The sequence below is a fragment of the Hippichthys cyanospilos genome, chromosome 14 (assembly GCF_059441005.1).
Source record: "Hippichthys cyanospilos isolate Australia breed blue-spotted pipefish chromosome 14, RoL_Hcya_1.0, whole genome shotgun sequence".
NCBI classification, from domain to species: Eukaryota; Metazoa; Chordata; class Actinopteri; order Syngnathiformes; family Syngnathidae; genus Hippichthys; species Hippichthys cyanospilos.
The window spans coordinates 6,222,501-6,240,615 of record NC_142382.1 but is presented as its reverse complement, the minus strand read 5'-3'; the positions used below and the strand labels follow the sequence as shown (position 1 = coordinate 6,240,615).

Here is an 18,115-nt window from a genome sequence, read left to right as displayed (position 1 = left end):
GAAATAAGATAATAAACACAGATTTAAGATACACACAGCAGCACCTTGTTGTCCACATTATCAAAAAATATTGAACAAATAGTATATAATTAAACAAAACAAAATGGCTGCGACCCCGTATCTCAAACCCAACAATTGGACCCTGTCCTGTCTTACTGATTCTAAACTTCAACTTGGAAAGACAGATGATTGTTTGTTTTCAAGGAACAACAATGCAGTGTCCCTGGGTCACTTTGACCCGGGATGTATTTAGTCACCCATATGTGAAATCGGTGTCATCCAAATGCAATCGTTTGATTTCACCAGACTTATGTTTCTCAAGATGACAAAAAATGTCTCCGGGTCAATATGACCCGGAGGTGTAAGCATTAATCCAAAAGTGTCAAAAACTCAGTTTTTTTTTTGTTTAATTTCAAAAGAACTCACAAAGGCAATACCTAATTCATAGTTTATAATTCACAGTTTTTTTTTTTTTTTTTTTTTAAAGCGTAATCCTGCTAACTAAGAAATGTTGAAATAATATGCTTGGGTCATTTTGACCCGGGTTTTGGCTTTTTCATCCAATCTTGCATCAAAAATCCAACAGCATTGTCACAAAAACAGCTTGCGATGCAAAAATAAAAAAAATAGTCATTTTGAGTATACATAACATAAAAAGTTTAACAAAACAAAGCAAAAATCCGTAACGCTGACGAGACCAGGAGTTTGCGTCGAACGTAAGCAAACGCTGTTTACGCCCATCTGCTGTGGTGACAACAACGCTGATTGAATCAGCGGCGGAAGCCACGCATGCAGCCACGACTTATCAGCTGATTCATCGTACACTATCGCCGCAAATGTGACATATGGCCGTCCCTGGGGGGGGTGGATGTTTTTGCGCTTCTACCTTTTCACGGCGTAAAGGCGGGTGAACATGACCTCACCGCCGTGTTTGATTTGGTACAGATGTGAAGCCGAGCAGGAAGGCTGCTGGATTTTTTTTTTTTTTTTTTTAATGTAAGGTTGAGGGCCCACATTTGGGGCAACTGCTGTGTTTACATACCTCGCCCCCCCCCCCCCCCCCCCATACTCTTTTGTGCGCCTCTCAAAAGAGGGACTGTTTCACCTCTCCTCCATGGACTTTCACTGACCTGTTTTTCTTCCCCTTTTTATTACCGTGCTCATTGGCCTTTTGTGGCACCCCGGCAGCGCCGCTTGCAAGTTGCATCGGCCTCGCTCCTGCCGGGCATTCTCCACACCCCAAAATAAAACCGGGGAGTTGTTAAGTCGGGGTGGAAAAAATAAATCAGGTAAAGAATTATATGTATTTGCGGTGCAAACTGGCAGGATTTAACGAGCAGCTAATTAAAATAAATCAATAGCGCTGCGGCGTGCTTTGCTCTACCTCTTTTCTGACGGCCGCAATGCTTTTCTGCTGACGGCTTCAATGTAAAAGTCAAGCTCCGCGTCGCATTGTAATGAACTGACCGAAATCTGCATTCGGCGTGAATGCTTGCCCAACTGATCGAAATAGTACAAACAAGATGCGAAAAAATGCTAAAAAAAAATGGGCTGCCGCAGTAAAATGGAGACTGTGGAGCTTAGCGATTAGTGTCCAGGCTAAGGCTAAAATAGGCTAAGCTAAGACGCATATAAATCAATCATCGGTCTCTGTTACGTTACAATAAAAAATGGGACCAAGGAGACAATGTAATACTGTGGTTAACAGGCTAAGCTAACATTGGCAAGAATTTTTGTTTTTGTCATTTCTGAATGTTTTTTCGATGATAAAGCTGCTGAAAAACTTCCTCAGGTGAGTGCAAAAACAGGCTAAGCTAACGTTAGCACGTGGTTTTAGTTGGTCATTTCTAATTTTGAATCTTCAACAAATCAAGATGGTTTCTAGAATTTCTTCTCTTAGACAAATTTTAGACTTGAGGTTAGTACTGTAGCTAACCGATTAAGCTAACGTTAGCGCGGGTGTTTGTTATCGTTATTTCTGGCCACATATCTTAATAGGTGAAACTGCAGAAACACTTCTTGGAGAAAAATATTTATCCAAGAAGAGACATAAACAACCACGGTGGAATACGGCAGCATTTGCTGCAAATGTACAAAAACAGGATATTGTTATCCTGTGATTTTATTTGGTCCTTTCAAATTCAGAATCTTCAATAAATGAAGACTGTCTCCTGTATTTCCTTCTCAAAAATTTTAATCGACAAGAACAAGAAAATTGATACCTCAGGATAGTAGGCTACTGCAACTAACAGGTTAAGCTAATGTTAGCGCAGGTGTTTGTTTGCTATTTATGGCCACATAATTTCAAATTTTGCATGAATATATCAAGAGAACAAGGACTTTATGTTTTTAAACTTCTAAGAAAAATTGAAGAAAACTCCATGGGCAATCAAGACAACACTATGGAGTCCAAAACTGGAGCAGCATTGTATGCTAACGTTAGCATCGCTGTTTACTTTTGTCATTTCAAGCTGCATACAGAGAGAAAATAACATGCTAATGTTAGCATATTAAAATGTTCATTTTTTTTGCGATTTCTGGCCACAAATCTTAAAGATGTCCCAATGATGAATCTACCACTTGTCATATGACATGTGTTGTCCTTTAGCAGACATGATAGTTATACTGTAGTAGTTTTTTTTACAAGATAAAGAAAAGAACGCAGCACGCCCAAGCCTGCCTGAGGCGTCAGCACACCTGCGTGAAAGACGGCCCATGTTAGCGAACCGCCATGGCTAACTTACTGACAACTTTCCGCAAGTAGGAGGGGCTTCATCTTGAAACCATGTCGTCCCCCAAATGTTATTTTGGAAAGAACCACAATAGAAGATGTAAACTTTTAACCACATTTTTGTTCGTATGTTTTACGTTGAAATATATTTGCCAGCGAAATCTGGACTTTTCTGACCCGCTGCTTGTCCACACGGAGACAAGAGGGACATCATTAGCCGGTCTCACCCCCAGGGATGTGGAGTAAAGACTTTTTTTTTTTTTCCCTCACTCTTATCCAGCTTGCTTGTAGCACTCGTTAAGGAGGGTTAACTACTGCGGCATCCATCCTTTCACCTCTCGGTACCATCAAACAACTTTGATTTCTCAGTCTGCATCTTCAATTTCCTCCTCCTTCTCTTTGTCTGATTCTTCTGGCGCTGCCTTTCATTCTTCTCTCCCAGAGTCGAGTGCCTGGTAATCGAGCGCGAGATTGTGCGACTGTGACCCGACACCCCCCCTCCGCCGTTTCTTTTTTTTTTTTTTTCACATATCAAACAGGGCGGCTTTGTGGATTAGCAGGGGGAGCCGATAATGACATGATAGAGGCGTGATATTTCCAAGCAAATTGAGATGCGGCAGGGAAATAAGGACGATCGACTTCTTTTTGCTCCGGAACAGACGCCGCTCTTTTTCCCTTTTATTGGGCTGAAACGTAATGTCGTGTAATAGGGGAAGAGGGGTATATACTGTTGTTATCGCGCTAAAATGATCAAGTAACTCTATACCGATGACAAAAAACGAAAACGTCGGACCTTTTGGATTCTATGGTATTCACAGAAGAAAAAAATAAGGGCCCGTCCCAAATAATATTTTTAGGCATGTTTCGATTTTTAGAAAAAATAAATGCAAATTAATTGACTGATTGTTTAAAAAAAAGAGATAATTAATCAAATATCCTCCCTCTGCATTTTATTAAGTGTTAACTACAGTATAATGCAGATTTTTTACTGTATACAGGCTAGCCTGGTACCTATTCCCATGAATAGCAAAGGTCAACAGTGGATATACTGTTGAAAAAAAACAAAAACAAACCAAAACACTCTCTTTATTAATTAATTGTGCAGTGTGGTTAACTCATTCAATCCCAAAGACGTATGTTTAAGTATTTTTGAAGTCTTATACATTAAATTACAGATACCTTTATTTATGTGGCAATTTATTGATTTATATAGAGAAACATTTTGAGACCACAGTCTGGATTTTATGTTGCAATATTCCAACTTTGTCATAAAATATATACTTTTCAGATAATACTATTTAAACAATTCACATATTTCAGTTTTACAATGGCTACAAACATCTGGGAAGAATTAAGATCTTTTTTCCTAACATTATTTTTTGTTTATTGAGAGGAAATGCACACTTATGTATTTATTATTCCATAAAAGCACATATAATTTTTTGTGTAAAATAAGAATTGACCTATTATGACTATATTCTCATTAATATTTCATATTTTCTCAAAATATTTTTCACACTATTAGAACTGCATTCTGCCCAGGTTTTAAAAATGTTGTTTTAACACCACAATAATTTTCAGAAAAGTTCAGAAAATGTAATGTTACCGTTTTTTCGATTGAGATTAACATTTCCCTATGTGTAATTTTATCCGTTAAATTTGATAGTTTTTCAAATTCTGACTTTTTTATATATATATATATATATATATATATATATATATATATATATATATATATATATATATATATATATATATATATATATATATATATTTTACGCACACATAAATTACAGTGAGTAAAGTCACGTTTCCGAGCAACACCTATATTATGGGATGTAGGGTGACACACATAACACAAGGGAGTACAGTGACCCCCGCCTTCACCTATTTCTTCATAATTGTGTCAGTGGCGTGCGAACGGGTTTTTTCCACCCTGGAAGTTTCCATGATGCCGTAAAGTGGTAGCGACGGTCCGGCCCCCGCCGTGTTCACCCGCTTTTGAAAAATTAATAAGAGCTTCAATTGCACATAATTGCTTTGACATATATTCAGCGCACACACACATGAGCAAGGCTATGAAGGCAGTTATAAATAGCGGCAGTTTGTAGTCCTGCAACTGTTGGCCACGGGGACTCTGATGTGCATGGCAGACACCCAGAGTAACCCCCCGCCCCCTCCCCCCCCCCACCCCGTCTGATGTGACATTCACAATAACAAAAAGGCAAACAAATATCTGCGTCACACGGCAAAAACAACAAAACCTACGCTCAACTCTTACTTCTCAAGTCAAGTGAAATGAGCCAATAACTCATAACGTACGTGCAATTCATTCACATGTAACCCTAGGAATGACCTAGTTTGGGGAATGGCCATAAGTTTTGGGACATGTGGTGCATTCCGGATACAGGAAGTGAAAACAGAAGAACATTATTATTGTAACTTTGCAGTTTCACTTTGAGTATCAACAATATTTAGGGATGTCACAGGGGTTTATTTAGTTTTGCACTTGGATAGCAAGTGGATATGAAAAAAATTGAGGCATGGTGCTGTTACTTGCAAAACGATAAAACGTGTTTTTTTTTTCATGGTGGTTTTTTTTCTAATTCTTTTGCAATACAAAGATGTTTTATGACATATATATTTATATATATATATATATATATATATATATATATATATATATATATATATATATATATATATATAAAACATCAGTTTTTTTATTTATTTTTAGAATATTGGGCTTTTCCACCAACTAGGGGAGAATTAGCATCAAAATCAATATGGAACTTTTTGTAGTAATTAACTTATTTTTACACTTAAAAAAAATAAGATAAATATCCCTCAAATGTAATAACAGACCACTCACAGTTACATATTTTGTCTATAAGCTACCAAGACCCAGCATTCATTTGCGTGCACTGTAGTGGGCATTAGTTTCTGGTCTCTAGCTTTAGACTCATTCAAGCAACCCAACTATGTCCTAGTGTACTCATTTGAGGACACCCTGGCCTTTGCAAGTACCTCTCACGTGTTTGAGTAAGTTATACCTAACTTTGCTGCCTTGCTGGGACAAAACGGACACAAATAAACAGGCCATATATTCCATACGTATGTATTTTTTCGCAGTCGTATATGCAAAAGGACAGTGGGGACTTTGGGATGGAATGCGGAGTGCGAAGCTTCGAGGTGAAGGCAAAAACAAGAAGCATGCCTCAACAAAGAGAACATACCTGCTAGAGGTTCACAGAGTTGAAAGAGCTCAGCCTGAGCGGCAAGATCCTGTCCACACGCGTGCACAAACACACACGCACACACACACCCTCAAGGCCATTCTGCTACACCTGGTCACCTTTATCCCTTTGAGTCCCCCACACCCTCAGCCTTCATTACACACGCCACACACATGCACTAAGCATTTCCCTGTGGCTGACACGCAATTCCCATGGCTATCTTTCTCAGCAGATAAAACTAATTATTCCAAATGTACTCTGTCAGGTTGTCTGATCCATGCAAGAATATCTGCAGTCAGTCATAAGCTGCACATAGATGCAGCCAACAACCCCCAAAGAATCCAAAATTGACATTGCAATTGGCATGCCAGGCCAGTAGTTGGCGATGTCATTTATTTCAATCTCTGTCAGCATCCAGTTTTACGATTTTGCTATGGCAAAAAAAATTGATTAACACGTGAATGGCATCAAAATTGGCAAAGCAAAATGGCTAGCAAAATTAAAAAAAATATATACATATATAATATATATATATATATATATATATATATATATATATATGAAAATATGTAAAAATAGTATATGATATGGAAATAATATTCAAAAATATCTAAAAATAACAGAAATATTTTAATTATTTTTAATTTAACTTTAATCACCGAGTAATAGAAAATGTCACAAAATATTATCATAATATGTATGGAAGCTGGGTAGTTTTACTGTAAGCTCAAGAAAATTTATATATATATATATATATATATATATATATATATATATATATATATATATATATATATTAGAAAATATGTAAAAATATTAGGTAATGTGTAAATAAATTCAAAAATATCTCAAACTAACAGAACCATTTTAATCATTTTAATTTAATTTGAATCACAAACCACTTTAAAATTTCCAAAAAATAATCACAAATGAAAAAGCATATCACAGAATATTATCATTATACGTAAGCAAGCGGAGTAATAGTTTTAAGCTCAAAAAAACTTCCCCCATTTCTCCCGACGAGATCCAAAGGCAAATGGAAGCTAATAAACACCAGTCTCCACTGTACAGACTTTGAATTTGATCTTTTAGCAGTTTGGCCTTTTATGAGGTGGTCGGGGACCCCTGGAAGGGCTCCAAGAGGTGGGTGGGGGAGGGGCTGAGGAGGAGGAGGAGGAGGACCTGAACCAACAATAGACGACGTAGAAGAAGAAGACGATGGCGCAGGTTGAGGCAGAGGAGTCGCCGCCATTGAGTGACATCTCGCCTAGTTTGCGGCGGCCTCATTAACAAACAATACGGCTGTGAAATCGGTTTAATGACAAAGTCATAAAATTGCTATTCTGCTCACAGATGGCCTCGGGGCACAGCCAGGATTTGGGGAGGATTACAATGGCTGCCTGTGTGCATTACGCTAAGTTGTGTTCATTAATAAAAAAAAGAATCCTCCTCCACTTTCACTCTCTCACTATTAGGCTTGAGCTATTTTCAAACATAATCTAATTGTATTTCGTTCCCGCCGATTACAATTGCAAGTTATTTCTAAGGCCATCTCATTTTTTTGGTAAACAAGTAAGAAACTAATCAGTATTACGGAATTAAAATAAGATGCTTGGGTCATATGGTTTGAGTTTATGATAATATAAAGGAAAATTAACACTTAATGAATATGAAAGACAGTTTATCTAACTCAATTTGCATTTTTATTTATTTGAAGGAATTTAGTCATTTTCAGCAGTAAAGTTGCTATTTGGTTAATAATATTGATGACTAAATGATTTTTCATGTTCAGTTACCAATTTTAGAAACACATTTTGCCATTTGGCGACTAAAAATGACATCACATGCTAATAGCCAAGGTAACAACCAATCACAGCTCAACTCAATGACAGGTGAGCCATCATCGGTCATTATTCACATTTTAAGTACCGGTGATGTCATTTTCAGTCAAAAAAGTATGAAAAAATGTCTTTAAGCGAATTATTGTACATGAAAAACAAATTAGTCGTCAGATTAATTCGAGTTGAATTTTATGGCTGAAACTCGCTAAATACCGTGAGTGGACTATTCCTTTTTTTTACTATGATAACTTTTGACCAAATTTTACCAAACAGGTGTGTAACTCAATAAAAATACAATCAGACAGATCCAATAAAAGTGGCGGTAGTGGACAAAAGTAGAGTAGAGGAATCCTAATATATATATATATATATATATATATATATATATATATATATATATATATATATATATATATATATATATATATATATGAACAGTTCATCCCTCCCGACAATCACTTTTCTCTCCACTTTTAACATCTCCGCCTTTCCCGCAAATGAAATAAATTAACCCAGTTTTCCCTCTCCCACACTCGTCGACCTCTCCTCCCCACCGCTGCAGAAATTACCCGTCGAAGAATTAAAAAAAAGAAAGAGAAAGGAGTCTCGCCCACGCACAAAACGCGGCTGACTTTATTTCAAACGCGCGAGCTCTTGTTATTAAACGACCCCGCCAATAAAACCAAGCTGTTGAGGTATAAAAGAGCCAAAAGGTGCTGAGAAGTACAAAGACAGCCCCACTTGCCCCCCCCCAACCCCTCCCCTCCCATTTCTGTCTAATGCTTTGCCTTTAACGCTCCTTTCAGATGCAGCTACTCCACACACTATAGGGCAATGTGTAATATTCCGGCGAGAATTTGGTTGGCAACTGTACATTCTTTCACATTCCTTGGCAGTTTCTTGATGCACGATACTCGTTAGAAACATGCTCACGGTCTAGAAATGCAATATTCTGCAATTATGTCATTATGATGCTAATTTATCATACTGGTGCTAATTATGCTACTCACAGCCAGCAGCGCCATTACAAGAAGTCATAGTCATCTATGGCAGCGAGATTGTAGTCAAGAGATTAAATAACAGAGGCGAATTAATTAACATTTGTAATTATTGTTCGAATTAACATCTTGTGAATCTGACTTGAAAATTCCAGGAAAAATTTTTAGGCTTTAGAAACATCATGTTGTCGTGACATCAAAAATATTTTTTTCGCGACAATAACAAAAAAAAGTGTCTTCATTCATTGTTGTAACTGTGTGTCTTCTGTTGGTTTTGAGATGTGTCTCAAGTGCTGGCTGCAACCTTTAGTTTCAACCATCAGGAGAAATTGCGGCCATTTTCTTTTGTTATTTGACAAATAAATTGAAATTAACGGTGAAATAATACATCATCTATTCTGTCTGTGATAGATTTGGTCCAACATGGAGCGTTCTAGCTAGCTAAGGAAAATTGTTGCTATTGTTAGCTATGGCTGTGGTCACTGCTGAGTGCTTTGCATTTATGTGTTAGGCTAAATTATAACTCCTCCTTACAAAGCATGCATATTACTCCGCCTTTAACAAAGATGCCAAGTGTCGACGACTCTCGCATACTCTTCCATTTTCACGTCTTCCTTCCACCCTTGAACTTGAACAGGAGCCGATCTGGTCATATCGAACACACTGACAGCCAATCAGTTTTCGCTTCTGGGTTAGGGTTGTGCTTGAGTTTTGTTTTCCAAAACCCAGCTGCAAACATTACAAGAAACCCAATGCATAAAAACAAATTGATTTAGCGTACTGAAAGCCAAGTTAGAGATTGGAAATGACATTACAAAAACATGACTGTAATTAATCCATCTATTTTTTTTAAATGATCCTGAAAAAGCACTTCATAGGGTAGATAGAAAGAATCCAAAGATAGAGACCAAAAAAAAAAAATGTCCTCAAAAGTGGACACAACAGGCGGGGTCTCAGTGGAAATAATCTAATCAGGATTCTAATCACTAAAAATGAAGGTACACCAAAAAAACTCTAAAAATTACAATTAAAAATATTCCAGCTACCAAAAAATGTCCTGTATGAAATGCCACTAAATATATAATAACAATTTTCTCGATGGAGGCACAAGCGGCGCGCCGTAACCTTTTTATCGAAGCAACACGTTTTGTTTTGATTGCCGACTCTCGCAGCTGTTGTGTAACCGCGCCGCGTCGTGACCCCGGTGTCTGATAAAGCGGGAGCGGGTACCATTAATCACATCGCCCGTACCCTTGTGCAAAAAGCACACGTCAACACGCTAGCGCAAATTAGCATCAGCTGTTTGAAATAACTGAAATAAGGTCGCCAACAACTGCTCTACAAAATCCCCCCAAATTATTTGCTCACGTCACGACCTGCCAATAGCGGAAAGGAGCCCCCCAGACGCGATTATTATTTGCGCACGGAGAAAACAGCCAGATGAAATGAATTTAGTGGGTAGGGGGTGGCGGTGGGGGGGGCACACTTGGGATCTGAGAACAGAGTCAATTCGGCTAATTAACTGCCAATTAGCACTCCCTAAATGAGAGGGATCATGATGTCTGTGTTGGCATCGTTTCAGACTCGAGCGACCCCCTCCCCCGCCCCCCCCCCCTGTGCCAATGGCACAAACTGCGGCGGTATATTTAGAAAGCCAGCAGAGCAACATGGCCACCAACAGGAGTCCCAGGTCGCAGCCCGAAAAAAGGCGCTGGCATTTCCATCTGGGTCAAAGTTAAGATGGGAAAAGTAGGATGTTGAGGAATGCTCAGGAGGCTTGAAGATCTTCAAAGAATTTGGGAAAAATCCGAAGCAGTTGGTCATTTTACGATACATTTGGAAAGTATGACTTTTTTCACTGCCCGCCAAAACCAAACGATCATAAAAATACAACATAAAAGTCAGCGATCCTACGTTCTTACTGGCCGGAGACGCGAGGTTGGAAAATGCTCAGGAAAACGCGAGAAACAACTTGTTGGCTTTGTCGCGACTTTTTCTCGGACGCGCACACCGCAAACAAATATGTGAACGTTGACCTTCGAGTCCAGCATCGGTGTAGCTGAGACGCAACCAGAATCAAGTTCGGGAGCAAGTCTTGAAGTTTTACGCAAAGCAAATTGGGTCCAATCGCTGAAGTGAGATTCCTCATACTGTATTGTTAGCTTAGTAGCATCATTGAATTCCCAATCACATCAACATGAAATATGTTTTTTTTTCCCACGTGTCAGCCATTGAATAAGTTAAGCATAAACCAGAGTATTCTTTACTCATCGGATTCCTTTGGCACCCCGCGGTAACGCCCCCACTGGTATCGCCAGCTGATTGATCCTTTCAAAACAATAATAATCAGTGTACTATGCCCTCGGCGGCGTGAATGGCCGGCGCTATTGCAGCTATTCGACGCCGTCAGTGGGCACAGGCCGTCTGGCGCCGTCATCTGGCGGATATCCTTCCCTTATCATGTGACCCGTGCTCCGACACGGGGCAAAGGTTGGCCGAGAGCCGCCCCTGTGTCTTAATAACTCACTCATTGTATTCCTTTCTGCCGCTAATTAGAGACTCTCGCCCTGTCGTGTGTGTGTGCGCGGGCGCGCGCGTGTGTGTATTCCCCCCTGGGCTGTATAGACGAGCCAGAGGAGTAAAAATAGAGTGTGGCTTAGTGCCCTCTTTATTGTTATTAGTGCTCCATTGGCACAGTAGTCCGTCATCATATATGCCAAGAAGTGACATCTTCTCGCTTTCTGGCTGCCTGCGAAGACGAGGGAATAATGAGCGGACGATTTCCTGCCTTTCTTTTAGCCGCCTTTCTCCCGTCGTCATCTGTCATCTCATGTGTGTTTATGCGATGGTTGAGTCGCCGCGGCGGTAAATAAAGGCGGGATGTCGTGCTGGGTCTTGTGCAGAGTATCCGGTCAGGCTCCATTTAGCTCCAAATGATGGCCCGCCGACGCCGCCGGAGACGGCGGCCTGCTAGCGAGAAGCTTCACCTGGTCTGCGTCGGACCAAAATGTCTCATCGTTTTGAGTGAAAACCCTCATAGGATAAATTTTTCATAATTGGGTAAATCGTCATGATCAAACAGCGATCAAAATTTCAATGATGAATTCGATGAATTGCAGGTTGCTATACGGGTACGAACCAATAGGAGAGGACCATTTGGTGAAAATGCAGACTTGATTATCGAAAACAGTGACGCAGCGTCAATTCATTTTTCTGGCTATATTCTGCAAAATTCACTGTTTTGAAGCAGCAATAAAGGATAAAACAGAAGCTAAAGCTGCAAAAGTTCTTTTTTTTCGGGTGTTCCTGGAGCTGTGGAGTTCACAAATTTGTAGAAAAGAAATGAAACGAGGTTTTCATCTTCGGTTTCTGCGATATTTTTTCTCGTTGGACAAGGAACAAAAAAAGCTAAACAAACAAAAATTTAAAATTTCACAGTGGTCTCATTCTATTGGCCCATACCCATATAAGAGTGGTAGAAAATTTTGAAGCCACACCCTCCTTCAAATGTGACGATTATTGAACTCAAAGCAAATACGTACAAATGCGAGTAGAAAAAGTCTTGGCGCCACACAACATAAAATTAGTGGAAAATAGTTTTCTTGAGCATGCTAACAAATTTTTTTTTCGAAAGATTTATTTTCAGACGAATTCTTCCCAAGAATTTTTAAATTCAGGTAACTGCATTTAAATGAGCCGGGGGGGGGGGGGGGGGGGGGGTGATGATACTGAATCCATAACCCACATAAAATGAATCCATATTTGTATTTTGTGCGATCCTGCTGAAAAACAAATGCAGACAAATCATTTCTTATTGTGGACCAGAACTTTTACTTAAGTGTAGGTGTAAAAATGAGGAGAAAAAATATCTGGAGTCATACCCTACATAACATTAGTGGATAGTAGCTATGGAATATTTCTAAAATATGGATAAACACAAAAAGAATTATCATACCGTACTTAGCGAGCATTGAGACATTTTAATCTGGCATCAGACCTCATATAAACTACTGAATTATGCCTTCAAAACGTGACGATAAACAGTTCTGAAAAGGTCATTCGTGTTTTTCTACAGAATTCTACGAAAGGCCTAGAATCCCCAATCCGACGTCGGCCAAACGCGATGGACGCCTGTGGCCTACCTTTTTCAAAATCATATACAAATGGGAAGCACCAAAAACAATCTCCTTGACGGAGGGTAAACTATGCACTTACATCGGTAAATAGCGGGAGACATTAGAAATAACATGTACACACAGTACGCACACATCGGGTAGCGTTAAAAGCGCAATCAAGTACGAGCAGATTAGTGGACTTTAACCTTTCCCCGCGTTCTTTATTAACAGTGACCGACTAATGCGTTGGGGTGAGCCTGTTAGCTAATGACGCAAACTGGAGATAGCGACTATAGGAGTCGGTCTAAAGGTTTTAAAGCGGTTGTTTTGGGTGGGTGCAGGTGAGCGGCAGGTAAAAGAAAAGGGAGGACGCTTTGACGGGGTGTGGGGGGGGTGGGAGCGCCCGCAACACAGGGCCGCCTTGTGCCGTCGCCCGAGCGCAATTGCGGCCGAGGACAAAGCCCTGATTCAGCACATCCTTTCCCCCTTGGGGGGGGGGGGGGCGTTGGAAACCCAAGAAGGCGGCCGTACACCCCCCGCGCCCCCTCCTCCTCTACTAACCACCGCCGCCGATCCGCTGTCTCACTGGCTGCGTCTCTATCTGTCTTTGGCCCGTCACGTTGGCAGCGGCCACGCATCAAAGGCAAAGGCAGAACAATGTGAAGGCCTAGCCAGGAATTTGAAGAGCTTTTATTTTTAACAGGAATTTCGAACGGCGGCGGTGTGTCATGTCCCGGTAGAGCTATCTCAGCGTGGAAACAAAAACCGGAGGAGGGCGTATAAAGCAGTTATTTCAATGCGTTGTTAAAGTTTGCGGTATAAACGTTTTTTTTTCCGAAAAATGAAGATAGCTTCAGAAAACGATTTCAATGGTCACAAGAAATTCCACAATAAAACCTGATATGCATGCCAGGCCAGTAGTTGGCGACAAACCAACAAACCCAGCAAGAGATCTTAGTCCAAATCTCTTGCATACAAAACGTTGATAATTCTCTTAACTCATTCACTGCCATTGACGGATAAAGAGGTCAAAGAGCTGTTTTAATTTGCAACATTTGAGGAATATTTATGCTAACTCATTTGAGCGTCTTTAATCTGTGCAGTAGAAATGGGAAGCAGGAGTCCAAAACATTTAGAGAGAACTATTCAAATATTAAATTGTTTAAGGATTGATACCAATCCGTGTCCTCAACCGATATCACTGATATCAAACTTTTTCATAACCATATTTGATAAAGAATGACATAATTTTAAAGAAAGATCGATATATTCCATTGTAGAATTGTCTTAAAATCTCATTGTTTCCGTTGCCATCATGAGTACCGATATCTTGGAATAAGGCAACGTATCGGCTCGATACCTAATATTTTATTTATATTTTGTCAACAATGGAGAACATTTATTATATGTTGATTAAAATTCAAACTTGCTTAGTGATGTAAAAATTTCTCCTCCACTCCACTTCTTATCCTCCAGATGATCAAAATTCAAAACATTAGCTGCATTAAAACCATTGTAAGAGGAATACATTTACCGTAATACATTAACTCATTCACTGCCATTGACGGATATAGACGTCAACGATCTATTATAACTGGGCAGGAGAATGTTTGATTTGATAGGGAAAAAATGACATCATTTTTGAAGTCTGCATTCAAAAATCAGATAAAAACATGCCTAGGTAAAAAAAATAAAAACAAAAACAGCGTTCCCTGTTCTTATCAGCCTGACGATGTCTTTTTCGCAAACACGGCACCGCGACTGCCCTCTTGAAGAATCGCACCATTTTCCAAAGTCTATCTCTGTCTGCTTCCCTGTTCCTGTTGTATTAATCACCATGACACTGGCGAGGCGACTCAATTTTCTGCTCCCGTAGGTAAGGTGCACGTCGCGGCGGTTACGGAAGACGGCTGGCGCGAGCCATGAAAACAGGCGGCTAATCTTTGCTTACCGGTGTAATTGAAATGCTATCCACACTGTAGGGTGCATTAAAGTCTGATAACAGCGGTTCCTGTGGCCAATTTAAGTAGCTCGGCTCGGAGGGGGAATGAAGCAGAAGGGTGAGGGAGGAAAGGGAGGAACGGAAGGTTGGGGGGGGGGTGATAGATAAGGCTGACGAACCAGGCTAATTCTGCAGGCATGTTTCTCATTGTGAGCCCCAAAAAATGAGACGAGGAGCAAAAAAAAAAAAAAAAATGAATCAGAGAAGCAGAATAGAAAGAAAGAAAAAAAATCAATTGACCCTCGGGTGGCTTGTCGGCCCGCGCGCCTGATAAACCTAAAAGCTCGGTTAATGTGGGCCCGCCTGTACCCGGCAGATAGAGCACTTTGTAAATGAACCCGCTTTGATAAATATATTAAGGAAAGCTGCGAATAAAAGGCGCAGACTTGTCATTTGTAAATAGAACCCCCCGCTACACGGAATTAGAATGATAAAATGGGGTTCCATATAATTAAGTTTGTGTAAGACCTGAAATCCGTGCAAATACCTTCCCGGCGCGCTGAAAGGAGCCTGTCACTTCAATTAATCTGAACATCACCCTGAGAATGTACGGAACCAAATTAAGCCGCAGATAAAACCGGGGCTAGTATTTTGATAAGTAATTCCTGTATCATTTCTTTGCTTCTGTGATCATTTTATTTAATCCACCACCCCCAGTTATGTGCTAAGCCGTCTACAAAGGCCTCACTGGCCTGGCCACCGCCACCTTAATCCCGGCGTATAGCTGCCGTGCAACCGGGGAGGGGGCGGCTGGCGCTTTTTTTGTGTGGGGGCACCGGTGGCGGAGCTCGCGATGGGTTTTCTGGGATGGCAAGGGCGGGCAAAAAGGGGGTGGGGTGGGGGATGGGGGGGTACTTGTGGGTGTGGGGGCTGCAGGGGTAGCTTATGATCTCCCTTAAATAGATCGCAGTCAATACGTGTGTATCGAGCCACAAAGAGGCGCCGACTTAAGCGATAACCGGAACATCTTGGTTGCTAACGCATAATAATATTACCAAGTGTGTGCGTGTGCATTTAGATGCACAAAAACGGTTTTCACACTTTGGGAAAGAGGTGGGGATGCTTTTTCCCATCGGGGTCCATTTCAGGTTGACTTAAATGGCCTTTTGTATCTCGTGTAATGTTGTTACCATCATTCAAAAGCGCTATGCCTAAAAACGTTGCAAAACAGAAAAAAGTAGCTAGCCTTGGGTAAGGACCAATAGAATGGGACCGCTTGGTGAATATTTTTTTGCTTTTCTTGTTTGTTAGGCAGCGTTCGAAATCTTGTTTCATTTGATTATCTTTGATATTTTTGAACGGCGTCGCTCAGGGTACTCCATTTTGAGAAAACAAAACAAAAAAACAAAACAAAAAAACGACTCAACACTCACAGGATAACATTCAGTTTTTTTCTGTATTTAACAGGTCAAAACTGTGAATTTTGTCGAAAAATAGCATGAAAAACGACCCGTCTTCAATGTCTTTGACCCCTTCTTGTTTTTTTTGTCCTAAAATTAGTTTTTTTCACCAAGTGGTCCCCTCCTATTGAGGCCTATTCATGTAGCAATTAGTTACATGTCTTAGCATCGATTGTAAGATAGTAATTAGTCCTTATATATAGCTATACACCAATAAAAACAACCAGGAGCATTTATCTAGCTGCATTAGCTTCACTAAAAGTGCTACAAATAGCAAACAGGAAAAAAAAATAGCTTGCATTGGTAGCTTTCACTGGCAAATAGCAGCTAGATACCCTTGTTAGCTTAGCATGTAAAGCTTTATAGCATGTTTAAACTAGATACTGGTTAAATTATGGAATTTTAATTTCCTGTGAAACTATGAATATTCCATTCTAGTTATTATTCATTTTTCATAAACATGCATGCAACAGAGCAGCCCTCTAAATTCTATTGTAGACTGCTGTAAAATGATATAAAAGACATTCTATTCTATTCTATTCTATTCTATTCTATTCTATTCTATTCTATTCTATTCTATTCTATTCTTTTGTGACAATCCTTCAAAAGAAATAGCAGTAGAGCAATATAAACAATTAGGCATTTAGCTAACCTTAATTGTTTTATTGCTAGCGCCACAGACGGCAAAACTCACGTTTGTTAAGCTAGAGCTAGCATTTTGGTTAACAAGCTAACAAAATCAAACAACGCATCACAAAAAAGGTGTGATTATTAAAAAGGTGAAAAGGGTTCTTGTGATGCTAGTTGTAAACTCACAATTGAAAAGCAACATACCAGAACAAATGTCGCCACCAGTTAGCTTAACTGCTAGCCTAGAAAATAGTGACTCACTTGACTGACATAATGACAAGGCTATTAAAGCACAACCGTCTGAAGTTTCAATCATCCAGATATATATAGTAGTCGGTTGCAACCGGTAGCTAACAACGTTAGCCCAGCTAGCTAAGTTTCCGGAGATTGTAACTAGGTCTTCCAACAGCATTTTTCCAGCGCTTGCATTTATCCGCCTTCATTACTCATTGCTTGTGCAGGTGCAGAGCCATGTGCAGTATACACGTATATGAGGACCTATATTCCCGCCCATGCTTCAGAAGAATGAGGCAGCTGCAGATTGAAATGCGGACTCACCAGTTGTTTACTTGTAAGATGGTGAGGCCCGTGTCTTGTGCTAGCTGCTTCTTCTGCTCTTCAGACGGGTACGGGTGCTGCGGGAGACAACACACACACTCATTAGCTTCATAAATATAGACAGGCATGCAAGTGCGTTAAATTCCTTGCGGTTTGTCAGTTGCTTTCGACATTTTTTTTCCCCATGTCGGCTGCGTTGCACTGCACCTTGTTTGTGACCTCCACCCAACCCCGCCGCACCCTCCGCACGGTATAGACATGGGCGGCAAGCACGTGTCCGCCCACCCATCAACGCAAACACACACATATATACAATTGGGCTTAACGTGTCAGAGCCGGCCAAACAAGTTTATCAAAACTCTCAAACTTCCCCCACCTTCACTCGTATATTCACACAAACAATGTATGGCTTTGACATATATGTGCATTGTTGAGACTTCACTCGGGTGCACAAAAATCTGACAGTGTTACTTGACCATTACCCAACTTTTTTCTTTAGCTTTTTACTTTACTGTTTATATAAAAAACAATATAGTAAAAAGTATCTTTATAGACTATAATAGCTATGCAAATTATGAAAGGCTGATAATATGCATCACCACCA

At 40.1% G+C, this 18,115-nt stretch overlaps 1 protein-coding gene across 8 annotated transcripts in view; it reads right to left on the bottom strand.

The window, feature by feature from the left end:
* The window catches only part of meis2a (Meis homeobox 2a), a 119,285-nt gene that overhangs the window by 18,624 nt on the left and 82,546 nt on the right, over positions 1-18,115 (bottom strand). For all 8 annotated transcript variants that reach the window (XM_088432800.1, XM_088432801.1, XM_088432802.1 and 5 more), the window contains exon 9: positions 17,512-17,588. In XM_088432800.1, coding sequence (XP_088288926.1) covers positions 17,512-17,588 — 77 coding nt within the window. The remainder of the gene's footprint in view (positions 1-17,511; positions 17,589-18,115) is intronic.